Genomic DNA, 27,516 nt, shown 5'->3' on the forward strand with positions numbered 1-27,516 from the left:
TTGTAACTCAGAAATAAGCTTGTAGACAGTGAGGAGCCTGTTTTACTCCAAAGAAGAATCTAAAATTTGAATTTACATGAGAAGCGTTGGAACATGATTCTCTACACTCTCGCCTTCTGATTGATTTCACTTTTAAAAGCTTAAGGCTTAAAACTAATTAAATTAAAAGCAAGCCAGAGAAAAAAGAGATTGAGATCAAATGCGTCAATATTGCACATCTAAGGATGCTGATCTGTTGCATTATTTTCTGGAGAAAGTTAATGGGAATAAAGCCCTTTGTTTCACTCCATTAGAGAATCCCACAACTAAAGGTTGATAAAATTTGAATTTTTATGTTTGGAAATTATTTTAAAATAATTCAATTGGTGAAAGATAGTATTTTATATTGCCTCATTCAGTGCTTCCTAAAGCATATTTACCTTTGTTTTTCATTTAAACCAAAGAAGTTATGAAACAATTTCAGACTTTCAGATATATGGAACCAAGAGTTACATATTATGGGAAAATATGTGTTATCTCTTATTCCTAAAGAAATCTGTCTTCTCAGCGGGTAAAGGACTGTAATGTTTCTTTTCTTAAATAAGGCTTTGTATGGTCAAGGACCCATAAATGAAATTATATAGTTCTTTTTTTTTTAATACCTCCACAATTTAGTAGAACTTGATAACTATTTAGAGCATTAAATTCTGTTTGGAGTTCTATTCTTACAGAATTAACAAGACATTATGATGTCATTCTAGGAATATAGTGTGATAGGATTCATACAATCAGGACAAATAAGAAAGCCTGTCAAAATCCAAGTGTGAAGGATATGGTCACCATATTGAATAAGGACACGTTTGGTAACTGGAAGACTGTTTTTGGTAATTGGGAGAAAACTTTCTTCAGTCGAAGGTCCTTTAAGGAAACATAGCTGATTTCTTTCCATTTCTCTTTCCTTCCTCCAGGCTTAAAGAACACAAGGATAAATAAGTTCATAAAACTCAGAATGATTGGAAGAGAGAGCTTGCTGGGGCACTCTATGAAATACTGAAAATGGTCTTTCTTTTCCTATTTGTCAAGTCAGTGATTTTCAGAGCCTGTCCTTTTGTATTTATGTTTTCAATACTTCAGTAAGATTTAGCAAGGTGTTTAAAGTTGGGGCTGGGATGGAATACTTCTTGAGAATTTAAGTATTTCACACTCTATGCAGTGGAGATTAGCATCCGCACCCTTGCCTTCACAGAAAATCAGGGAGTTAGTGTATGATGTGTTAAGAATCACCCTTCACACAGCAGAGCGCCTTTGGCTTCCTGCCATGTCGTAAGGTTAAAGAAAGAGGGAATGCCATGATTATTTACAGGACTGCTTTTCCTGTGGGAGATTGTGTTCTAGTTCACCTCAGCTCATTACTGATTCATGGGCTGCTATTTTGGCTAAATGATGATGGAGGAGCAATATTAGGTGAGAGGCTAACAAAACATTCTTCAGGCTTTTCCACCATGCCTCTCCTTGCAGAGTCTTTGCTGTCAACAAAACCCAGTCAGGATAATGCCTCCCTTTCATCCCCTCCATCCATCCCCATGAGTACCTTTAGCCTATTAAAGTTCACCTGTAAAAGAACTGCATTCACTATTCATGTTTCTGCATTTGCACTTTACAAGGTACTCTGCTCTTATTAAGCACCAGTCTATAAATTGTTCCACATATGTGCCTAGAGATTCATTCCTTTTTCTACTGCCCACTGGCAGTTGGCTTTGATTTAGTGGGGAGATATGGACCCCGTCAACATTCCTAGCTCAAGTGGAGTCTTTGACCAGGTGACAAAAATATTTCAACTTTGAAGGCACTTTGGCTGCATCATTAGACCAGTTTGTAATTAGTTTATTGAAAGGTATTGAAACCGTCATTTCTGAAAGTGGACTTAGAGTTATCTTGATAGGTAAGTGTTATTTATTGAGTCTTATCCCTTTAAAAGTAAAGGTGGATTTTTCAAGAGAAATACTTTGAGGTTAATCCCAGCTGACTTCTGAGGTGTTATTTCTCTGAATAATAGAAGCATAGTTGTATTTACTTAAAAACTGTGTTTAGAGCCCAGAAGATAAGGGATTTATTTGCATATCTAGTCTGTGGTACTCATATAGTAGAGATAGAGTAGGAACCATTGGTTTATAGAAACCAGTAACAAGCAACCATTATGCCTGGTGTTAATATGCAAACCCAGCCTTGAATATTCACTGGAAGGAGGGCTGCTGAAGCTGAAGCTCCAATACTTTGGCCACCTGATGTGAAGAAACCACTCATTGGAAAAGACCCTGATGTTGGGAAAGATGCTGGGAAAGAAGGAGAACGGGGTGGTAGAGGATGAGATGGTTAGATGGCATCACTGACTTGACAGACATGAATTTGAGCAAACTTTGGGAGACAGTGGAGGACAGAGGAGCCTGGTGTGCTACCGTCCACGAGGTCACAAAGAATTAGACATGACTTAGTGACTGAACAATGACAAAGTCCAAACTCAATAGAAGAAGAGCATTTTTCTGTTCCACCAAACCCTAGACTAGTTTGGAACTTTAATTCGGTAGCACCAGTCCAACGTATTATATACGGATAGAAAGTTTAAAATAGAGTTACAGACCTACATCTACAGCTGTGTCAACCCTCTACAACATCTGTGCACAAGAATGATTTAATTAGTTTGTATGATCATTTCTCTCTGCTAACAGATGAGCTGGGGGAACATAGATGACAAAGAGAGAAGGCTTACAATATCAAATTATTGCACACAAAAGCATCTTTTTTTTCAGCATCACCTTGATTTATTTTCCTCGTCTTTTTTTTTTCCTCCAATGGAAAAATAATTTCATCAAAAAACAAATATTTCTGCCAAAGTGAAATAATTTCATGTTCTAATGCTTTCTTTTTTTTTAAAAAAAGTCAACATTGAACTAGGACATGCTCTGACCACCCTCCCCTCATTTTGTTGACTACAATTTTTTAAAAATCCACTGGCAGAAAAAGAGATATTTTCCTCAAATAGGATGATCATATTTTATTGCTGCTTTGTTTAGTAGATATTTTTCTCAATTGGGAAATAAAGTCTAGGTGAAAAAAATTACCTAACAAGAGAAGTAGTTTACATAGTCATAACATTTAAATTGCTGCCAAAAGAAAAAAATGTAAAAAAAAAATGTAATGTAAAATATCACATAACTTCAAAAAACTTACCTCAGTTTTCTATCACTTAACATGTACTATAAGTCAACATTCTAAATAGGATTACAGTCCTCTATTATAAGTCCCTAGTGGTACTATGGTATATTGATACATTTAAAAAAAATGCTACTACAAAATTTTTCTTTTCATTTTGTTTCTGCCTATTGTGTACTTAAGCTATAGATAATTTTTGAATAAAAAGCCTACGGTAGATATAAATGCAATAGTTAACTGATCCTGTTTGCTGATGTCCTTTTCATGGTCCACGGAAGGTGGTGGCTTTTAGTCCAGCATCTTCTCCTGTTTCTTGCCTTCCTTTTTCTTCTTCTTAGATTCTGCTGTGATTAAAATAAAAGAAAGAGAGGAAAAAGTATCACATTAGTAAGCTATGAGAGAGGGAGCCACTTTTATAAATGGCCAGGAATGAAATGATTAAATGCATAGACAAAGTACGTGTGCGTGTGTGTGTGTGTGTGTGTGCACGTGCTTTTGCCAGAGTGCACCTATGATCATAGGCAGGAGTAATACAGCTTCCTGTGTGAACACCTGTAAATGCCTGGTTTCATAGTGGTTGCCCCCATTTGATAAACAACATACTGTCTGGGGGTCTCACTTAGAAAATTGAAACACAGCCAGCCTCTCTGAGAGAATACACTGCTCAATGGAGAGCTACCAACGCTCTCCCAGACCCTCACTTCCCACATTGCCTTTCCATGGGACAGGTGATAAGCTTTTTTTTCCTGTTATCATTTTCAAAGTGCTTCTGCTCCTGAGGTATCCTCTCCTGATGTGTCTTCTGTTTATACATTTGGCCACCTAGTCACAGATGAAGGACCACCTCTGAATCTACCAAACATGGAGCTTTGACTCTACAGAGACTCCTAGCCTTGGTGAAGCAAGTAAGATGGACCAACCTGGGCTAAACCAGGTAAGTAAAACTATTAGGATTTAAACCAAAAGACTTCATCCTTTTCCATTCAGTCATCTGTCATTTCCCTTTTCCTAAGCCTAGGAGAAAACAGTATGGAATAGGACATGTCAGCTTTGGTTCCAAAGATGAGAATGGTCAGCATCACCAGGCTAGCGAGTGCAAGGATATTGCTAAGTGTTTTTCAGATATTAAATACTTTCCCCATTCAGTCCACATAGTGGCAGACATGTATGGGTTAGGGGCTGGAGCCAGACTGCTGGAGTTTAAATTCTGACTCTATCACTAAGTTAATGTGAGACTCTGAGAAAGTTGTATATCTGTGAATCAGATTCTTCACTTGTGAATGAGCATACGAATAGTACCACTTCATTGGGTTCATATCCAAATTCGATGAGTTGTATCAGATCCACTGAGAACAGAACATGGGACAATAAAATGGCAATAAAGGTTAGCACTTATTATAAGAACAAGGGGGTGATTGCTCTATAGGATTAATATTCTTTGTCATCACCAAGACGTTTGCACTGAGCAGGTCATTGAATGAGGAATATCAGGACAGAAACAGTGGCCAGTAGGGACTTGTTCATGGGATCACAGGGCACGTGCCCAAGAGGGTCAGAGGTTTATGATGAGAGGGGACATGACCCCAACCACAAGTGGTATACAAAACTCAGCTTATACTTAAGCAGAGCTTGAACTTTTTCCATTCTTATCCTTACCATCTCTTCAGATTGTTCTGAAGTCCATTATATATTAGGCGTAGTAGTATTTCTGTACAAAGTAATTGTCCTGCTGCTGCTAAGTCGCTTCAGTCATGTCTGACTCTGTGCGACCCCAGAGACGGCAGCTCACCAGGCTCCCCCATCCCTGGGATTCTCCAGGCAAGAACACTGGAGTGGGTTGCCATTTCCTCCTCCAATGCATGAAAGTGAAAAGTGAAAGTGAAGTCATTCAGTTGTGTCCGACTCCTCGCGACCCCATGGACTACAGCCTACCAGGCTCCTCCTTCCATGGGATTTTCCAGGCAAGAGTAACAGAGTGGGGGTGCCATTGCCTTCTCCATTGTGCTAAACTTCCTTTATTCAAGCTTCAAGGGTGCAACATACACAATTAGGTCAGGAGTTGCAAAAATGTTGCTGCTCAAAAGTATTCATTTTGTTCACAAACATCCTCAGATTTTTTTTTCCCTCTCCATACTGAAGTAACACTTTTTCACTCTCTCTGTTTCTACTTGTCATTATAATGTCTCTTTTTTGACCTATTATAGGTGAGATGACCAGAACTTCCAAGTTTAAAGATACCTCTAAGGTCAAATAAGGTTTTCTGTTCAGTTTCTGAACAAATAATATCTGAACATTTAATAATCCCCAGTCTTTGGTTGACATTTGAAGTAACAGCTGTATATTAAGATGGTATCCTCAGGGAATAATCTAGGATGACAGCTGAAATATAACTCTTATTTCCCTCGTCTCATTTTCTCCAAATCCCTTACTGGGGAAGCCTCAGTAATTTATAATCCTCTAGCCTCCAGGAGAGGATGTTTGGGGCAACAGTTCACATGTTTTGGCTATCATGTCCCTATTTCAATATGTAAGTAAATGAATCCCACACTCATCAGGTGTTGGTAAAATTTTATTTCATAAAGCTTAAAGTTATTCTGAATATTGGAAACTATTTGATCTAAGTAATGTAGGCAACACTTTGGGAACTGGAATTTCTCCTCAGTTGTCCTTGGTAAAAACAAGAGCACCTCTCTCTGTTACCTGAGCCTGACATTTACTTTATATTCATCAATGAACAACCATTATTGGTTGTTAATGCCATTAAATTTTAATACCACTAAATTGGTATTTAACAACAATTAAATACCAAGAAACTAAGCAATTGCCCATAAAATCTGCACAATATCAATCAATATTTTTAATGCAACTGACAAATAAGTCACCATGGCATTCTTTTGACACACTACACACCTTAAGTCCACTCTGGGTTCAATCTAAATAGATAAAATGAGGAGTCTTCAGTAAAAGGTAGTGGAAAGAATTTGTATTTGTCTATAGTCAATTTCGGAGAAGGCAATGGCACCCCACTCCAGTACTCTTGCCTGGAAAATCCCATGGATGGAGGAACCTGGTAGGCTGCAGTCCATGGGGTCGCTGAGGGTCGGACACGACTGAGCGACTTCACTTTCACTTTTCACTTTCATGCACTGGAGAAGGATATGGCAACCCACTCCAGTGTTCTTGCCTGGAGAATCCCAGGGACGAGGGAGCCTGGTGGGCTGCCGTCTATGGGGTCGCACAGAGTCGGACACGACTGAAGCGACTTAGCAGCATAGTCAATTTGATTTCTCACACTGTGACCTTTATATATATTTAGTGACCTTTGTCACTGCTTATCTCTATGGCCTCAAAAACTGATGAACATCCTCTCTAGCTTTACCCTGTCTGTGTTGTGCTGGGCTGTGCTAAGTCATCTTAGTCTTGTCCGACTCTTGGCAAACCTAGGGACTGTAGCCCACCAGGCTTCTCTGTCCGTGGGATTCTCAGGCAAGAATACTAGAGTGGGTCACCATTCCCTCCTCCAGGACATCTTCCCAACCCAGGGATCCAACCCATGTCTCTTTAAGTGTCCTGCGTTGGCAGGCAGGTTCTCTACCACTAGGTCCACCTGGTAAGCCCCAAAGATCATGGATATGTGGCAGCTATTTTTATGGCTTCAGTCCCTATTTCTCTTGCTACCATCACAGATGCATGTTACATAAAAGACAATAAATCGGTATAGAGAAAAAGTATGTCTGTGGTAGATTTAGCCTGAGGGGGGAGAGAATTTCTCCTCTCGGAGTTATTTCATTCTTTTTAAAAAGTATTAGTTTTCCAGCTTTAAGAGTAATACCTATTTATATAAAAATAAAGAAACATATGGTAAAAAAAAATTACCCATGGTTTCACAATATAGAGATAGCACTTCCAGCAAACAGTTCTATTTATGTTTCCTTTCTGCCAATAAATGTAATATACTTTAAGAACATAATGACAGTTGATAGAATATATTATATGAAAAATTCTGTTATATTAGTTTCCCTGCCATTGCATATACTTTGAGACATGACCAAGTAGCATTCTTTTATGACATCTCTGCCTACTTTTCTTCTTTTGTTGGTCAGTCGGCGTGTTCCCACATGTCCCCATTTTTTGTTATTATAAAGAATGAGGCAATGTGTGTTTTGCAGACAAATCACTGTTTGTTTAAACTTTGCCCTAGTGTACATTACTAACAGAGGATCTACTGGATCAAAGAACAGAGTATTTTTAAAGCTTTAGGTATGTACTGGTGTATTTCTTTCTTGAAAGGAAGTACAAATTTAAATTTTTATCAACAACTTATATAAGGCTATCACGGGGATGCTCTAGTGCTCCAGTTATTGTGAATCCATCTGCCGATACAGGGAACACAGGTTCGATCCCTGGTTAGTGAAGATGCCACATGCCAGTGGGCAGCTAAGCTCCTGCTCCACAACTACTGAACCTGCGTGCCTAGAGCCCACGCTCTGCAACAAGCCACGGCAATGAGAAGCCATACACTGCAACGAAGAGTAGCCCCCACTCGCTACAACTAGAGAAAGTCTGCTCAGAGCAATGAAGACCAGGCCCAGCAACAAATAAATAAATAAATACGAATTTTAAAAAAAGAATCGATCACAGCAAACTCCTTCTCAAAAGGCAAATCATCAAACAGGATGCATCGTCTCTTTTCCACCCATCCACAGGTCCTTTTAGGAATAGGATCGTCATGTGGTTAGTACAAGTAAACACCCACTCCCATTTCCATTATTAGGGACACCTAGAAGAAATAAGACTGTAAGTGGGAATTGAAAGAAAGACATCACAGATTTTTTTCTGAAGACTTTGAGAGGAGATGGCATTCTAAGAAGCAGAAGAGTTGAAAATTCTGGAATAAAGTAATCTCATTTTCTTAGCAAAATGTCTTGGTTTGATTTCTTTTTTTCAGATGACCTATGGCATATATAGAAAATGAAAGAAAATTAAGAGATGAAATGATATGAGAGGGGCTTAGATTTTAACTGGGTCAACATCTCTTTGCTACTATTTCAAATAAAATGGCTTTGGGTCATTACACTGATGAGAGGAACTGTTAATTAAAATAGGAAAATATGTTTACCTTCTAAAGAGATAGAATTCCTATAAGAGGAAGCTATGAACTCTCAGAAATGGACACCAAAGCTTTAGAGGTCAAGAGTGCCCGTGGATAAGGACAGTGGGTAGTGTGTCACAGAGAGTCCTAAATATAACCTGTGGAGATTCATTCAATAAATCATGAAAACTGAGTGAAGGAAAAGGATCAAGTTACTGTCAACCATGTAAATAAGCCCCAAAGTCTGGATACAACCAACACGTTTGTAATACTTCATGAACCTATTTGAAGGAACTCACCTGTGCTTAAGAATCAGCTGCCTAGTCACCTGGAAATCTCTAATTCCTTCCCAGCTGTTTCTGAACTTTATAACAAGGCTTGCTGAATTGTAAACATACAGCTCGGTGATCCACCAGGGATCTAGGTACTAGCTGGCTCGGCTTCCCGCCATGGCACCGTTCATTGAATTCCCCAATATTTCAGGTTCAATGGGGGTCGTGTCTATCAAGTGGCACAATACAAGAAGAAATTTCTGTATATTTAACAATCAAAAGTATCATCTCTTAGTTTTTAATTCTGATTATTCTCAGATATGGTTCAGTCCAACATCTGTGTAATAATTTGTTTCCTCTTCAATTTCTTATTTTGTAATGTCATGCCATTTCTTCTTTTATGGACTCAATACATTTGTAATACTTCTAGAATTATATGTGGAATATATGCGTGCATGCATGCTAACTAGCTTCAGTTGTGTCCAACTCTTTGAGACCCTAATGTCTACTCTATTCATGAGATTCTCCAGGGAAGAATACTGGAGTAGATTGTCATGCCCTCCTCCAGGGGATCTTCCCAAACAAGGAATTGAACCCACATCTCTTGACCACTCCTGCACTGGCAGACAGGCAGATTCTTTACCACTAGCACCACCTGGGAAGCCCGTATGGAATATATACATCCCACTATATATATCCACCTTCATAGGGCTGCTCCTCAGTGATGTGCTAATATCTGCCCTTTCCCTCACTGCCCACCTTCCTTTTGCTCAAGTCTATTTCATAACAACACCAACCACTCTCCTCTCTACTACCTGCCCTTCTACACAAGTTTACTTTTGACATCAAGTACAGTACATTAAAAATAGTATACTTCTGTGTCAAAATGCAGACTAAGCATGTCAGGAACCTTTGAGCAACCTCTGTCTGCCCGCATTCACTTAGGGGTGACTCAACACTTAACTGTGTTGCCTCAAAATAGCAAGTTCAGCTATGAAAGCGTGGTGAGTAATGTGGACTTAACAGAGGGTTTAGTGGAGATGAGGAAATTATTTCATCAACTACCCAGAGCAAGTTTAGTAAATGTCCCTAAGCAGGTCAGCTATTTTCCAAAGCAACTCCCCATGGATCAGTAAACGAATCTCTTCTCCCTTCACCCAGAGCCTCCTCTTTTCAGCCCCTTTTCCCTCTTATCTCTCTGTTTCCTCCTCCTTGAAGGAAAAAGCTGAGACCACTACTGGCTTCTCCAACCCATCAAGAAAGGAATCCTCTCTAGGATGTGCTTTCTTGGTAGGGTAGAAGCGAGTGTGCTGGGGTCACTCCTAGGTCTGACCTATGCACATGGGTTTACCAGGACAAGAGTCGTCAAGTCAAACCCCTCTTTTAACTCAGCTCATTCATACTGTCCTTATGTATCAGTCACGCCTATTCATGTGTCTGGAAATGTAAAAAAAAACCACTGAAAATGTTTGTGGACTTTTCCTCTGAGAGTCATGAGAGAGAAGAACGATGAAGATAGGAATCAAGAGATACTTCATCTGTATGTCCTTTAATCCAGGGTTTTCTCACTTGTATACAGTTACAGAAGGAAAACAAAAAACTGTGTGTGTTGTGGGTATGTATGTTTGTATTCATATTCAGCTGCTACGTTGTTTTTTTCACCTTTGGCCAAAAAAAGTGTTTAAGTACTGAAGAAAATTCAAGAGAGGCAAATACAGCTAAAGCAAATAAAACTTGGCAAAGAATATGTAATTTTATGTAGGTAGCTTTAAGAATGTTGGCATAATTATGGCCATATATATTTGTGGGCTCAATAGCACGCAATTCTGATACCTGTGTTAGAGACTTGTGTGTGCCTGTGTGTGTGTGTGTGTGTGTGTGTGTGTGTGTGTGTGTGGTTTGGCAGTCACTGGATGCTGTCATTCTTGGCAATCCTGCCGGCCCTATCTCCATTCCCTACCTACCTTGAAGAACTCTATAAGTCAGCTAGAATAGAGGATATACTTAAATCCACGTGTCTCTGTCTCTTTAACACACACACACATACACAGAAAGACACACACAACCACAGATGGTGGAATGAATGTCTAGGCTGCTTCTGTTCAGCAAAGCATCTGCTCCTTCCTCAGTCCACAGGCCCCTCTCAACACCTTACACTTCTTGACAGTGACCCCCCCACACAGAGTAACTGACCTCTTCTACATCAAAAGCAGAAAGAATACTTCTTTCTAATATGATATTTAAATGTTTAAAACTTTATTTCTGCAATAATGAGGGCATAGGTAGAAAATTTACCTTATTATAAAATGTTATAAATTATATGGTAGCCTAAGTCAGAAATGAAATATATTATTATAAACAATAAGTAGTGCCCACTAAGTACATCATTATTTTTCTATTATCATATCTAATGTTTAATATTTAATGACTGGTGCTATTGGAAACTCAAATTATGATTTATGGAAAAGGGGAAAAGCTTGAACTCTAGAATATTTAAAAACTCAGTAAGTACAGCTCCATGAACCATTTTTAATTCGCTCTTATATTTTTTTGGTTCCTATATATATATGTATACATTATATATGTATACACATTATAAATATATATACATACATTATATATATATGTATGTATATATCAGAATCAGTTGTGATGGGCTGAATTATGTCCCCCTCAAAAATTCCTACTGAATTCCTAACCCCTCAGAGTGTGAACATACTTGGAGACAAAGTTGTTACAGAGGTAAATAGGCTAAAATGAGGTCATTAGAGTGGGCTCTACCCCAGCATGAGTGGTGTCCTTATAGTAAGAGGGAATTTGGACACAGACAACCCCAGGAAGAGGAGAGCGATCTATGAGCTGAGGAAAGCAGTCTGGAACAGGCTCTTCCCTCACAGAACTGAGAGGGAATCAATCCTGCTAAAACCTTGTGAAAAAATTAATTTCTGCTGTTTCAGCCACCCAGCCTGTGGTACTTTGTTATAGCAGACAGTGAACGAATACATCTGTGAACTAGATAACACTAGCTGTCCTTTTTGTATATCCTTCAGATAACCCTCATTAGTTGCAGAAAATATACCTAAGTTTATTGTTATTTTTTTAAATGTCCCCCAGATTTTAATTAACATCATTTGAATATGTGACTTTGATACTGTACACGGTAGGACTGTATGCATATGTGTGGTTTCAAGCTGCTCCAGACATTAATCCATCACTGGTCTCCACACCTCCAGATTTAGAGCAGCTGAGCTGTGTTTCAACAACACTCAATTCCACCCTGCCTCCACGCACCCAATGCTCTGTCTACAGCAGCAGCAAGTAGGTCTGAAGAGACTCTCCTCAACTTCTCTGCTGTTGCTGCTGCTGCTGCTAAGTCGCTTCAGTAGCGTCCAACTCTGTGCGACCCCAGAGACAGCAGCCCACCAGGCTCCCCCGTCCCTGGGATTCTCCAGGCAAGGATACTGGAGTGGGTTGCCATTTACTTCTCCAATGCATGAAAGTGAAAAGTGAAAGTGAAATTGCTCAGTCGTGTCTGACTCTTAGCAACCCCATGGACTGCAGCCCACCAGGCTCCTCCGTCCATGGGATTTTCCAGGCAACTTCTCTACATGTTTTTAAACAGCAGTCTTCATAGCAGCTTAATTTATTACTCTGGTGCATGTCAGCAAAGGTCTGAAAATAAAGCTTTTCTGTAGAATGAAAATCATCCCTGGAATTATTTTCACCTTGCAAGAGCGAGCGCCAAGAATGTGTGAGCCTGTGGTAAACAGCTCTGGGCCCTGCCCTCTGTGTGCCCCAGCAGCAGGACACTGGGAAAATGTTTACCTGCTTCTTGCTCTTTGGATTTCTGATGAGCTCTTCTATAAATACTGCATTTTCCTCTAGAAAAAGTCTTTCTTTCCCCTTGCCTCTTTGAGCTGAGCAACAGCCAGCCTGCTTTGATTTCCCTGTAGGTTGCTGAAGGCTGTGCAATGCGGCAGAGCTGGCTGGAGTCACCGGGAACATGCAGAGCGTCTCTCCACCACTTGTTACCAGGGCACCCACCGGTGCCCTGGATCCTGGGGAAGCACGAGTATTTCAGAGTGGAGAGAAGGTAGCCCCAAAGCCAGCCCTGGGTGGAGCCTGGGAGGCCACCAAGTGTAACGGGGTGCCTGGCACTGCTGTATCTTACTCTGGAGGAAGTCAGCCCCTTTAAGGACCCCCATTGGAGAAAAGTGGCACTAAAAGTTATTATGTGCTCCCATGTGGTTATTATACAAAGAAAAGCTGAGTCAAAAGTATCTGATGCAGCTCAATCGTAAATGACCCCAAACATACTTATACTAATGTTTTAGAGTTCAGCTCAGTACAGTCACTGAGTCGTGTCCAACTCTTTGCAATGACCACCTGGACTGCAGCAGGCCAGGCCTCCCTGTCCATCACCAACTCCCAGAGTTTACTCAAACTCATGTCCATTGAGTCAGTGATGCCATCCAACCATCTCATCCTCAGTTGCGTCCTTCTTCTCCCGCCTTCAATTTTTCCTAGCATCAGGGTCTTTTCCAATGAGTCAGTTCTTCACATCAGGTGGCCAAAGTATTGGAGTTTCAGCTTCAGCATCAATCCTTCCAATGAATAGTCAGGACTGATCTCCTTTAGGATGGACTGGCTGGATCTCCTTGCAGTCTGAGGGACTCTCAAGAGTCTTCTCCAACATCACAGTTCAAAAGCATCAATTCTTCAGTGCTCAGCTTAATTTATAGTCCAACTCTCACATCCATACATAACTACTGGAAAAACAATAGCTTTGACTAGATGGACCTTTGTTGGCAATGTAATGTCTCTGCTTTTTAATATGCTGTCTCAGTTCAGTTCAGTCCCTCAGTCATGTCCGATCTTTGCGACCCCATGAATCGCAGCAGGCCAGGCCTCCCTGTCCATCACCAACTCCTGGAGTTCACTCAAACTCATGTCCATCGAGTCAGTGATGCCATCCAGCCATCTCATCTTCTGTCGTCCCCTTCTCCTCCTGCCCCCAATCCCTCCCATCATCAGGGATCAAGGTCTTTTCTAAGGAGTCAACTCTTCGCATGAGGTGGCCAGAGTATTGGAGTTTCAGCTTTAGCATCAGTCCTTCCAATGAACACCCAGGACTGATCTCCTTTAAGATGGACTGGTTGGATCTCCTTGCAGTCCAAGGGACTCTCAAGAGTCTACTCCAACACCACAGTTCAAAAGCATCAATTCTTCGGCGTTTAGCTTTCTTCACAGTCCAACTCTCATATCTATACATGACCACTGGAAAAACCATACCCTTGACTGTAGGGACCTTCATTGGCAAAGTAATATCTCTGCTTTTTAATATGCTGTCTAGGTTGGTCATAACTTTCCTTCCAAGGAGCAAGTGCCTTTTAATTTCATGGCTTCAGTCACCATCTGCAGTGATTTTGGAGCCCCCCAAAATAAAGTATGTCACTGTTTCCACTGTTTTCCCCATTTATTTGCCATAAAGTGATGGGACCAGATGCCATGATCTTAGTTTTCTGATGCTGAGTTTTAAGCCAACTTTTTTACTTTCTTTCACTTTCATCAAGAGGCTCTTTAGTTCTTTTTTGCTTTCTGCCATAAGGGTGGACAAAAACCTAAACTATTCAGTTATTTTAGAATACCTAAAGAGATCCCATAGGAAGCAATTTAGGAAGAATTGGTATAATAGAGAAGAACTCTGGACACAGACTCTCTTGACTTCAAGCCTGGCCCTTCACTGGTTAGTGACCTTGTGCATGTTGCAACCTTAGTGTCCTGATTTGTAAAATGCAAACCAAACTCCTTGGGGCTGCTGTGGGGACCAAGTGAGGCAGTGCGTGCCAAGGGCTCAGTATAATGCCTTTCCAGGTTTCCCAGGTGGCTCAGTGGGTAAAAAATCTGCCTGCAAAGCAGGAGACATAAGAGACGTGGGTTCCATCCCTGGGTTGGGAAGATCACCTGGAGGAGGACATGGCAACCCACTCCAGTATTTGTGCCTGGAGAATCCCTTGGACAGAGGAGGCTGGAGGGCTATAGCCCATAGGTTCACAAAGAGTCGGACACGACTGCAGCGACTGAGCACAGACGCACATCATACTCAGTAAACAGCAACTACTCTTGTTACACTCAAGAAATGCTGATGATAATAGCTGTAACCTAAAACTTGAAGCAGAAGTTCTCAATCCAGAAGTTAGAAAGGAAAAATGCAGAAGCTTCAGGGGGAAATAAAAAGAAGGTCCCTCAACCCAGTATCTAATTAGTGCAAACATTGTTCTATTATGCAGCCTTCCTTGATACTAATTATTACATAGCTGTTTTGTGTGTACACAGCTAATGAGCCTCTGAACATGGAATTTACCAAGGGAGATGAAAGCAGATACACAACATGAAGTAAACCCTACAAATATTTATAGCTGCTAGTCCTCACAGCTGTCCTGGCAATTAGAAGCAAAAATTCTTTAATAAGGATGGGAGTAAAATACCCAGGTGACTCTTCTTCCAAGCGAGTGCCCTGTGCTTTAACTGTGATTTCTCTGTACATTTTTGTTGCAGCCAATGAATGAATGGTGTGCTCTAGTGACCCAGAACAGGATAGTTTATTTACTTGGATACATCATTCAGGGAATTCCCTGGTAGCTCAGATAGTAAAGAATCTGCCTGCAGTGCAGGAGACCCAGGTTTGATCCCTGGGTCGGGAAGATCCCCTGGAGACGGAAATGTCAACCCACTCCAGTAGTCTTGCCTGGAAAATCCCTGGACACAGACAAGATGTCCCATCTTGGACAATGGGGTCACAAGAGTCGGACTTGACTTAGCGACTAAACCACCACCACCATTCATTCATCAAGTCAGTACTATTTGTTAAGCTCCTCTCATGGACTAAGGACCTGAGTTGTAGTAACTTGCATAGGTGAATGGGTAGTGGCTCCTGACCTCCAGTGCTTCAGTGTGGGGCAAGGCAGACATGCACTCATTGCAGAGGCAGTAATGAATGTCTTATCACAGGAGCCAGCCCTTAGAGATAAGGCAGTCAATGCAGGCTTGGGCAGGGAAGTCTGCAAGTTCTCATAGGGATCTCCTTTCTAATCCTCAACAAAAACAAGCTCTTTTTGGCCTCAGGACTCTGAACTTCCCCTTGTTTTATTTAAAATGGTAGTATGGCTTTGTTTTCTTGGGCTCAAAAATCACTGCAGATGGTGCCTGCAGCCATGAAATTAAAAGATGCTTTCTCCTTGGAAGAAAAGCTATGACAAACCTAGACAGTGTATCAAAAAGCAGAGATATTACTTTTCAGACAAAGGTCCATATAGTCAAAGCTATGGTTTTTCCAATAATGTATGAATGTGAGAGTTGGACCATAAAGAAGGCTGAGCACTGCAGAATTGATGCTTTTGAATTGTGTTGGAGAAGATTCTTGAGAGTTCCTTGGACTGCAAGGAGATCAAACCAGTCAATCCTATAGGAAATAAATCCTGAATATTCATTGGAAGGACTAATGCTGAAGCTGAAACTCTAATACTTTGGCCACCTGATGGGAAGAACTAACTCATTGGAAAAGACTTTGATGCTGAGAAAGATTGAGGGCAGGAGGAGAAGGGGGTGACAGAGGATGAGATGGTTGCATGGCATCATCGACTCGATGGACATGAGTTTGCACAAGCTCTGGGAGATGGAGAAGGACAGGGAAGCGTGGCGTGCTGCAGTCCATGAGGTCGCTAAGAGTCAGACACAACTGAGCGACTGAACAACAAAACATTGTAGCTAGCTGCTATTTGTCTTCAAGTCCAAGTTCAAAAGTGACCTCTCAAAGGTGCTCTCCCCAGTTACACTGTCTTAGCCCCCTTCTCTCCTGGTCACTCTAACACTTGGCTCTTTAGATATTAAGACCACTTTCTTCAATACGTAGCTCTCATTTTAATTATTAGTTGTTTATTTTGGTCACTATTATCTACCCACTATCACCACTAGAACACAGAAATAAGAGGGAAGGAAACATTTAATATCAGTAGCACCTAAGATGCAATCTGCAAGCTCTTAATAGATTTTATAAATAAATGAATATATTGGAAACTATGTCAAAGGACAGCATGCCTCTCTCAGAGCACTTGGAACTCTCTGCAGTACACTGGGATTTATCTCCTCCTCCTACTGCACTACTGGTCCATATAGGTCATTGTATCCCTGGTGCTGACCTAACCTATAGCACCCACTCCATAAACGTTTGCTGAATAAACAAGCTGGGTTTTATAGAATGAAATGTATAAAGCATAGGAGAAGGGAAACAGGTCAAAAGTTTTTACAATAACAGGTATAGAGAAATGGACATATAACAAATCATGGCCCAGGGATCCATCTGTGGGAGTTTGGTGTGGTTGGGGCGGAGTCTATGATCAATGCCTGGAGCAAGGATCCAGAAGAGCCAAAGTGGATGATGCATGAGCAGCAAGTCCTGCTAAGGAGCCAGGATCTGATTCTGTGCTCATAGAAGTGACACTCAAAGAGGGATTTTAGGAAGAATAAGTGGGTCTGAAATTCATTACTTTTCTTAGATAAGAAATTGAGAGGCCCATATGGAATAGATACAGGGGTAGGAGGTGTATGTAATGCAGGAAATCTAGAGTCAGGCTGCCTTATATTTAAGTCCTGGCTCCTCTGCCTATTATCTGTATCACCTTACACTAGGCATTTAAGTTTTCTAAGCCATAGTTACCATATATGTAAAATTGGGGATGATCACAACTATTTCACAGAGATTTTGTGAATATTCAATGACAATATATGAGCATTTACCCAACTATAATAAAAACCTATCAGGCTCTCAGGCTTCCCTTAGCTCAGCTGGTAGAGAACCTGCCTGTAATGCAGGAGACCCAGTTCAGTTTCTGGGTTGGGAAGATCCCCTGGAGAAGGGATAAACAACCCACTCCAGTATTCTTACCTGGAGAATCCCATGGACAGAGAAGCCTGGCGGGCTATAGTCCATAGGGTCACAGAGTCAGACACGACTGAAGCAACTTAGCACGCACACACCAGGCTCTCACAAAATATTAATTCTAGTCTCTATTGGTGTAAATCACCATAATTCTTTTGCTTGAGAAAGTGCTGAGGGAAACACCCACCTCAAGAAATCCGTTTGGAAGGAAGGAAACATTCTACAAAATACTGCACATTTATCAAAGATTTTTACATAAATTACTTTTATCTATGCAATGTGCTATGAGATATTCATTGTAGATTTTAGTTTCCAGAAGACAAAACAGATATTCCAATAAAAGGTGGGCAGATTTAGATTTTTTCACTTCAAGAACAGTATCATGGATGGGAAATAAAATAGATATTCAAAGATCGCCACAAGCAGAATGAAAAAGAAATGAAAACCTTGAGGCCAAACTGAGTAAGACCGTTTCTCCCTGATCAAAAAGAACAAATTCCCAGGAGTTCTCTTTCTGGTCACATGCAAGGGCAGCAGCCATCGACCCCCCAGGGGTCTCAGAAAGAAGGAAGCCCCTCCCAGACTGGCTGGCACTGGGATTCTGTGCACTGACCTCTCTGAACATGTTCAAAGTCTCTCGGCCTAACAAAGTTCATCCACAGAGTATCGCCATGCTCATTCCCAAGAGACGTCAGAGCCCAAAAAATAGAAAGAAACATTGGGGAGTGTCTTTTATCTTTTAAAGAACTAACCAAAGAATCTATTTAGCAGGAGAGAATTGAGAATGCGGGAAATATAACTTTACTGACCCCCTTTCCCATTTAATGATCAACTGCCAAATGCTATGCTCTGCGCACTGCCGAGTCTCGCACTTAAATGGCTGCTGTGCTTTTGATCTTTAAAGATGAATCGTCAAAGCTGAGAAGCCTAGGAAATCATCCAAAAGAGAGAGAGCAGCAACGTAGCAAAGCTTTTAGAAATAGCCGGGAAGAAATGAAAGGAATCAGGGTTATCGAGAGCAGGGAAACTAGACAAGAACTTGGCACTAGCGGAGTGTACATTGGTGGACAGGATGGCACGAGGGATTAGCGTTGTTGCCTGGACCACCTGTGACACAGCCATCCATCCGTGTGCTCCTCACCCTGCCTCTCCGGGAAACCATTTGTCAATGCCCTCTGTCACACAAACTCGGAAGCAGACACATGCCAAGCTGGCCTGTCGGAATCAAAAGGAGTTTCACATACTTTCTAGTATTTATGTATCTTGTTCATAAAGCAACGAATGATTTCCATGTCAAGGAAAACTCAAGATTCTAGAATGATCCAACATGATCATCGTGCTATATCATTTGTGGCACCTAGGAGGATCTCAGCTTCTCTAGGTGCCTCCCACACAAGTCCCCTCCTCGGCCTCATCTCTGACTCTGCACTCAGGTGATAGCTACCAGCAGCCTGCTCCCCTGGGCTGCACCTGCACCCACAGACGGGCCAGCCTGGAGGACCCCAGCCTCCCCACAGATAGGCCATCCTGCCAGCCTCATTCAGCTGGACCACCTTCTAAGTCTACGGTGAGTCCGTCCTCCAAGGAAACCATGGAGAAACACTCACTACCCTCTGAAGGGTTCTCTGCTCTGATCTTTGTTATAGCACTGTCAACACTTGCTGGCCACATTTCCAATTTCTGCCCTTGCTCAACAGCTCAAATATTCTTGTACATTATTTTCAAACTGAAAAGACCAAAATGACTCAACAAAGAATGACTGGTGGTTCCAATAAGAAAAGACCTCTCTCTATAGTTGCTTCCCTGATAGCTCAGTTGGTAAAGAATCCGCCTGCAATGCAGGAGATACCAGTTCAATTCCTGGGTGGGGAAGTTCTGCTGGAGAAGGGATAGGCTACCCATTCCAGTATTCTTGGGCTTCCCTTGTGGCTCAGCTGGTAAAGAATCCACCTGCAATGTGGGAGACCTGGCTTCAATGGAAGATCCCCTAGAGAAGGGAAAGGCTACCCACTCCAGTATTCTGGCCTGGAGAATTCCATGGACTGTATAGTCCATGGGGTTGCAAAGAGTCAGACATGACTGATGGACTTCCACTTTCTTTCTTTCTCTCTATAGTTGGGTACTCAACTGGTCCAGTATGTTTTGTCTCCTAGAAATGTCATCAGTGCCTCTTCTAGCCCAATAGTAGAGAAGGGTAGGTCTAATGATACACTCCAACACATACTCCCTGGAGGATCACTCACTGAATACCAATTCAAATCCTTTTCAGCTTCTCCTTTGTATTTATAAGCAAAGTTTACAAAGTTTTAGACATTTTCCAGACCCTCTTGCAGCAGAATTTTATATGTGACCTAGTTTACACCATGCAGGCACTCTTAAATGAGTCTTAGAGCAGAGCAAGCAGAAAATAAGGTCAAATTTGGGGAGACTGGACATTTTGGCAAGAAGAGAGGTAGAAGCGTTTGGCTTTGGGGTACAGGGAGGGTGAAGCTTCCAGTGTCCAGCTCTTAGCATTACATGTGTCAAGCAGTCGGTACTTTGAGCAAGAGGGTCTCTGTTCTATCAGTCACGTATGGTGTGATTAGACATTTCTCCTGGATCTGATGTCTTCTCGGCAATATTGCTGAATCCAAGTCAAATCCTCTGGCCCTTCCGGAGAGTCTGTGAGCTATATAAAACTCTTCAATCAACCCCTTTCTGCTTCACTAGCTAGAATAGATCTTGCTGCAGCTAAAATCTCTTCAACAGACACAGGATTTTCTTAATTAAAAATTTTAATTAATACTCTGAATCTCTTTTCCTAAGAAATTAAAATCTTAAGTGTCCAACACAATGACTCACCAATTTCTCCCTGCCAGATTCTGGCAGCAATTGAGCAAATTCCAGTTATAATCTCTCAGTCAGTCAATGACCCTCCCCAGCGCAATCTGTCCTTACCCCAGGAAAGCTACATTTCAATTCTACATCTTCCCATTCTTAAGTCTGTATAGGATATCAATATTCTCCCTTATTCTGGGTATACAATTCAGAAGTGAATGACTAAAAGCTCTCTTCAGATTAAGTGGGATTCCAACACAAGAGAACCTTTAGATAAGGATCGAAATGTTTCACTGAAACTTCGAACCAAGGCTAGAGTGTAGCGTTTGTATAAGATTGCCACAGCAGTAAGAACCACTTCTTTACCTCAAAGGTAATGCTGTGAGAATGAAGCACTATGAATTTTAAGACAATTTTTAACCAAATCAAGTGGGATATTTAGTCATTTGCCAACATTTAGATGGCAATTCTAGATATTAAGCACCTCCTCTCCCCAGGCAAGTCTTTCAGTCTTTTAACCTCATTAATAATCAAGTCACAACGATTATCCCACAAGGAGGATGTTCTCCCATCTTTCCTCAATTTAATGCTGGGTCATCACAGCCTTACAAACATCTTAATATTCCATTCTAAAATTTAAAGAGCATGTTTTTCACACTGAGAATCATGCAGTTTGCATATTAATCCACTACCATTTCTCAAAACAAGAGGCCAGTAACCAAGCAAAAGAGTTTTACAAAACAAGCAGAAAAAAAAAAAAAAAAATCCCAGAACTTGATGTTGTGTTTCATGAGAAGGATAATGTTGGAGGAAAGTAAGTATATTCTGGCTATGAGGTCAGTGACTGGGTTAAAAAGACAGACAAATGATGTCAAAAGAGAACAAAGCCTGGAATGATTCTGCTACTAAGCAATAGGGGGACTTGGATGAATCACTGATTTCCTTTGTTCTCATTTGTTACATGAGGGCCCCATCAATCACAGGCAAGGTCCCTGGAAGCTCTACCGTGTAATGAGTCTAGGAATCGGGATTTATCTAATACTGCTAGAGTTTCATGAGTTTATAATCCCTAGCAGCATGTGTGTGTGTGTGTGCATGTGTGCTCAGTCATGCCTGACTCTGCGACTCCACAGACCATAGCCCGCCAGGCTCCTCTATCCAAGGGATTTTCCAGGCAAGAATACTGGAGTGGGTTGCCATGCCCTTCTCCAGGACCTAGGGGCAACACAGAACAATTGAAAAGGCAGTGGGTCTTCCTAGTCAGCTAACTTTACATTTGAATCTTGGTTTCAACACTTACAAGCTGTGAAACCTCAGGCAAGTTGCTTAAACTCTCTGAACCCTGTGTTTCCTCATATAAAAGCAGGATAAACAAAATGCACTACAAAGTGTTGTTTGATGCTTGAATTAAATGATGAGGAGTACCTATGACAGTGCTTGAGTCAAAATTAGTGGGTCCCCTACCTCCCTGTCTTTTTTATGTGTTTTATAAGCTAAAACACAAGAGAGCATCGATGACTTACTCTTTCCTGAATAAAGGAAGAAACTAATTTATAATTGTATAATTTTTAGAAAAATTTCTTTAAATCATTTCTTTACTACAGCTTCCACCACTCTTTGGTGGATCGGTTTACAAAACATTTTTTTCCTTTTATTAATAGCATTTATTTTATAAATATTTATTCATCACTTACAGTGTGCTGCTCCATGTTCTAAGCAAAAGGGACACAGTGGAGAATAAAATAGACTAAGTCCCCATCCTCCTGGAACTTATATTCTGGGAAATGTCTTTCAGAACAGTTTTGGAAATAATGTTCTAAAAACTATCTTCTTCCATCTGGGCATCATCCCCCACATCACTGTTGGACTTAACAAAGCTCGTGTGTGAGTGCTAAGTCGCTTCAGTCGTGTCCAACTCTTCATGACCCTACAGACTACAGCTCGCCAGACTCCTCTGCCTATGGGGATTCTCCAGGCAAGAATACTGGAGTGGGTTGCCCTGCCCTCCTCCAGGGGATCTTCCTGACCCAGGGATCAAACCTGTGTTTCCTGTGGTTCCTGCACTGCAGGCAGATTCTTTACTGCTGAGCCACCTTTAGAAATCTCATCTTCTCTTATTTCAAAGGAAAATAAACTCATGGAGGTTACCTAATACCCACATGAGATTAAGTAAGAAATCTACAGGGTATGAAAGAGAATATGAATTTAGAGTCAGCCAAGTGTGGACTCTTGTCATTTATTAGAGATGTAGCCCTTGGCAAATAAAGTAACCAGTGTTCTTCAGTATCCTTCATATCAAAATCTACTTGCAAGGATATATGGAATTTTATGAGATAATATATGTAAAACACCTAGAGCAAGGTGAGAGAGTAGAAACAGAACAATACTAATCATAATAGAGATTCTATCTCATTATGACTTGTTTCTCCATTGATTAGAAATAAATGAGCTATCTTAAGGGTAGAAATTGACACAGAGAAAGCTGTAACATCCATTCATGGTTATTTGGAAAAAAAATGGTATAAAAATATATACAACCCACACATGCCACCTGTTACATTTTTACTTAAACCATGAAAAATATGTCATGGAAAGTGTGTGTGAATCCCATTAAGAAAATCTTCTATCTGACAGTCTTCCTAGCTCAACTCATATGGTAAGATTTTCAAAACTACTGATGCTGATTTAGTTGGTCTGGGTTATACCTGGGCACTGGGATCTTTATAAGCTCCCATAGAAAATTGTGTGTGCAGCCCAAGCTGAGAACCTGGTGTGCAAACTGCATTCATAGAACCCTCTGTTGTTGAGAGGGAAAAGATTAGTTTTAGCAAAGGTATGCTATGTACCAAAAGATTGGATCTTAATGACCTATGAGATGCATAACTGGTAGTGTTGTGAAATACAGAACTCACTTCAGGTAAGTCCATTTTCAATTAATTATATACTTTAAATTTTTGACATAAAAAATTAAGTAAAAAAATTTTGACATAAAACAACAGACTGCCTACACACTTGAAATACTGTTACCTCTATTTTTCAAGCCTGAACCAAACTTTTAACCTTCATTATGTATCCCTGGGGCTTCCCTGGTAGCTCAGCGGTTAAAGCATCTGCCTGCAATGCTGGAGACCCAGGTTTGATCCCTGGGTTGGGAAGATCCCCTGGAGAAGGAAATGGCAACCCACTCCAGTATTCTTGCCTGGAGAATCCTATGGATGGAGAAGCCTGGTGGGCTACAGTCCATGGGGTCGAAAAGAGTCAGACATGACTGAGCGACTTCACTTTCACTTTTACTTTATGTATCCCTAAATGGGAAATGTAAAAAAGGGAACTATTCACCAGTCTAATTAAAATGGAACCTCATTTAATGTATTTATCAAATATCCTGAGAAGTCTTTCTTAATCATGTTCCTCCTTTGCCCAACTCATTCCAGACTTTTCGACATTTTACATGTGCACCCAGCCCCACCACCATCCACCACCTGTCTAATCAAAATCCCATTTTTTTTTCTCCTCACCCCACCAAACTGCAGTTTCTCTTACCAAAGGAGAGAACAGGGAGGGCATGGAAGCTTGTGTGTGTGTGCCTTCCTAACCATGGTCCCTGTGAACTTTACTCTCAATTTTGGCTGATACTGAAATCTCCTAAAAACCATTTTAATTTTTCAAAACTACTGATGCTGATTTAGTTGGTCTGGGTTATACCCGGGCACTGGGATCTTTATAAGTTCCCACAGAAAATTGTGTGTGCAGCCCAGGTTGAGAACCAGTAGACTGGAACATGGAGACATCTTCAATCCCTTTTCTTTTCCACTCTATATTTATGCTGAAGATTTTGGTTCTCTGACTGGATTAAAAATCAACTAATTTGAAAACTGCATCTCTTAGTTCTTCCAGTCTGTGGACTCTCTCACCGAACAGACGAGGTGTGGGATTTTCATTAGATTTCTGTGTCATTGTTTCCAGAAGAGTGATATTTGTACCGGTGGCAGACAAACTCAGTGCACTGACTCTAGCCCCACGTTATGCCTTTCAAATACACACTACAACCAGCAGAGGTTTCCATGACCTGAGGAGAGCGGCCTGAATCCCAGACAGGCACCTGCAGGTCCAGCCTGCATCTGACCATCCTGAGATTGGAGGTAACCGTTTCTAAGGACCACTCCATCAGACTAAAGAGCAAGGCCTATGAAAGGGGTCCTTTCTGCCCATCAGCAGCAAGCCAGTCAATCCTCCTCAGTTTCTGGGGATATTTTTTCTGATTTTAACTTATTATGGACGTTTAATGTTCATTTTCATGAAGTTTTCCTTATAATTAATCTAGCCAATATGAATTTTCATATCCATTTTAGAGTCCATTTAAACGAGCAAAGGCCAAGGAGATATTTTAAGATAGAGTTCACCAAGGCCCATCATATTCATTTGCTAGGGCTACCATACACCAGATCACAGAGTGCATGGCTTAACAACAGGAGTTTATTTTCTCATAGTTCTAGAGGCCAGAAATGCAAGATCATGGTGTCAGCAAAGATGATTTCTTCTGAGGTCTCACTTATCGGCTTGTAGATGGCTGTTTTCTCCCTATGTCTTCACCTTGTCTTTCTTGTGTGTCTGTCTGTGTCCTAATCTCCTTATATACTGCTACTGCTGCTGCTGCTAAGTCGCTTCAGTCGTGTCCAACTCTGTGTGACCCCAGAGAGGCAGCCCACCAGGCTTCCCCGTCCCTGGGATTTTCCAGGCAAGAACACCGGAGTGAGTTGCCATTTCCTTTTCCAATGCATGAAAGTGAAAAGTGAAAGTGAAGTCGCTCAGTCGTGTCTGACTCCTAGCGACCCCATGGACTGCAGCCCACCAGGCTCCTCCGTCCATGGGATTTGCCAGGCAAGAGTACTGGAGTGGGGTGCCATTGCCTTTTCCCCTTATATACCAGTCATATTGGATTAGGACCCATCCTTATGACTTCATTTAACTTTAATTACTTCTTTAAAGACCCCATCTCCAGACCCAGTCACATTTGGAGAGACTGAGGGTTAAGACTTCAATATTTGAATTTGGGGGTATATAACTCATCCATACAACCATGAAATAGAAGATTTTAATACCTTTTTGTCTCCCCTCAGCTGGGATTCTATCGTATGAAACCATGGCCATGATATTTAGTTTGGTTTACTGTCTCTAGCATGAAAGCTGACTTTCTGGGAATGAATACAAAGATAGCTCTACATAATTTTGGAATTCCATGATAAGTTAATCTAACTAAAAAAAATATTAGAACTACAGAACTTACCAAGTTAGGTAGTAGAAAAAGGAAAAATATAAAATCATGTAACTGATTTCATGAGAACTATATACATTGATTATCTAGGAGAGTTGATTTTGAATTTTCAGCCTTTTGATCTTTCTAAGTGTGTTCACACTTGTCAGGATGTGGTCCTGATTTAGGGCTGAGACTATAAGTCACCACTGTTGTTGTCATTGCTGTTTTAATCACTAATCTTATCTGACTCTTTTGCAAAGCTGTGGACTGTAGCCCGCCAGGCTCCTCTGTCTAAAGGATTTCCCAGGCAAGAATACTGGAGTGGGTAGCCATTTCCCTGTCCCGGGGATCTTCCTGACCCAGGGATCAAGCCTGCATCTTCTGTATTAGCAGGCAGATTCTTTATCACTGAGCCACCAGGGAAGCCAAGTAAGTCACCATAAAACTGTCTTAATTTGCCTGTCTTGTTAAGTTGTTTGTTTCTGCAAGGAGACTATTCCTATACCCTCATCAGTACAGAGGACTTCAATCTGAACGCATCAACTGCCTGCTGCTGAAAAGTACTTGGTGATGCTCAGTATATGGACTCTTTCCAATCCCTTTCTTAAAGTGATTCACAAGACTTCCTTGTGAAAATTTGCACATCTGAAGATCCTGCCTGAGCCCCTCAGTCCATTCAGATTAAAATTATGGTTCAAAGACAGGAACCTACCTTGAGGTTTGGACTTGGTCAGCTTGCCACAGGGCTTGGAGATGGTGACTGTCTTCTGGCAGTCGGCGTTGTGGAGGGCTCGCTTCAGGCTCCCAGTTCGGGTCTTCAGAGCCGTGTTCAGATCACATTCTCCCCAGGCCTGGAACTGGTATTTGCACTCCGCTGGAGGCAGGGTAGGACCAAACAGAAATCTCTGAGTTCCTCTTGGAGTACCATGAAAACAGACGCTTTTATTTTCGATTTTCTGTAGTGAGGTAATTGTTGGTTCACATGCAGTTGTGAAAAATAATACAGTGAGATCCCGTATACCTTGCACCCAGTTTCCCTCCGTGGTGATATCCTGCATAGCTACAGCGCCACCAGGAACTTGTCATGGACACAGTCCAGGGAATTTATTTATTCATTGGAGAAGGAAATGGCAAACCACTCCAGTATTCTTGCCTGGAGAATCCCATGGACAAAGGAGCCTGGTGGGCTACAGTCCATGGGGTTGCAAAGAGTCGGACACGACTGAGCAACTAACACACACACAGTTTCACATGCTCTCATGTGTGTATATGGTATGTGGACACTGACTTCCGTGTGACTTTATCACATGTATAGGTAAGAGTGAACACCCCCATCAATAGCATTCAAACCACTTCTAACACAAAGGTCCCTTGGGTGATCCTTTTATAGTCATAGCTTAGCATCCTTCTTCCTTTCCTACCTCCTTGCCGTGCTGTGCTGTGTTTTCTTAGTCACTCAGTCATGTCTGACTTTTTGCGACCCCATGGACTGTAGCCTGCTAGGCTCCTCTGTCCATGGGGATTCTCCAGGTAAGAATACTGGGGTGGGTAGCCCATCCCTTGGCCAGGGGATCTTCCTGACCCAGGAATTGAACCGGGGTCTCCTGCATTGCAGGTGGATGCTATACTAGCTGAGTTACCAGGGAAGCCCTTCCTACCTCCTGAACCCTTAGTAATTCCTAATCTGTTCTCTGCCTCTATAACTGTGTCATTTTAAGAACACTATATAAATGGAATCATACAGTATGTAATGTTTTGAGATTGGCTTTTTCACTCGGCAGAGTTTCCTGGAGGTCCATCCAACTGTATGAATCAGTAGTCTGTTCCTTCCATTGCCGAGGAGTACTCCGTGGTATGCATGTACCCCAGTTTGTTTAACCATTCACCAGCTGAAGGATATCTGGGTTGTTTCCAGCTTTTGGCTATAACAACTAAATCTGCTATACAAATT

General features: G+C 41.4%; 1 protein-coding gene and 1 long non-coding RNA gene across 7 annotated transcripts in view; one reads left to right on the forward strand and one right to left on the reverse strand.

Moving 5' to 3' along the window:
• The first annotated feature begins 660 nt into the window (after window positions 1–660).
• Window positions 661–8,110, forward strand: LOC112446425 (uncharacterized). 3 transcript variants are annotated; one of them, XR_009494267.1, is made up of 3 exons: window positions 661–1,921; window positions 4,016–4,123; window positions 7,391–8,110. It is a non-coding gene; the product is annotated as an uncharacterized lncRNA (long non-coding RNA). The 3 variants fall into 3 exon arrangements; XR_009494268.1 differs by having other exon boundaries at window positions 7,575–8,110; XR_003034414.2 differs by having other exon boundaries at window positions 7,964–8,110.
• PTN (pleiotrophin) overlaps window positions 2,776–27,516 on the reverse strand; it is a 109,550-nt gene continuing 84,809 nt past the window's right edge. For 2 of the 4 annotated variants that reach the window (XM_005205790.5, XM_005205789.5), the window contains 2 exons: window positions 26,278–26,439; window positions 2,776–3,530 (listed from right to left, as the gene is read on the reverse strand). In XM_005205790.5, the coding sequence (XP_005205847.1) occupies window positions 3,478–3,530; window positions 26,278–26,439 (215 nt within the window). In that variant the 3' untranslated portion in view covers window positions 2,776–3,477. 4 annotated transcript variants of the gene reach the window in all.

Source organism: Bos taurus, chromosome 4 (assembly GCF_002263795.3).
Source record: "Bos taurus isolate L1 Dominette 01449 registration number 42190680 breed Hereford chromosome 4, ARS-UCD2.0, whole genome shotgun sequence".
Lineage (NCBI taxonomy): Eukaryota > Metazoa > Chordata > Mammalia > Artiodactyla > Bovidae > Bos > Bos taurus.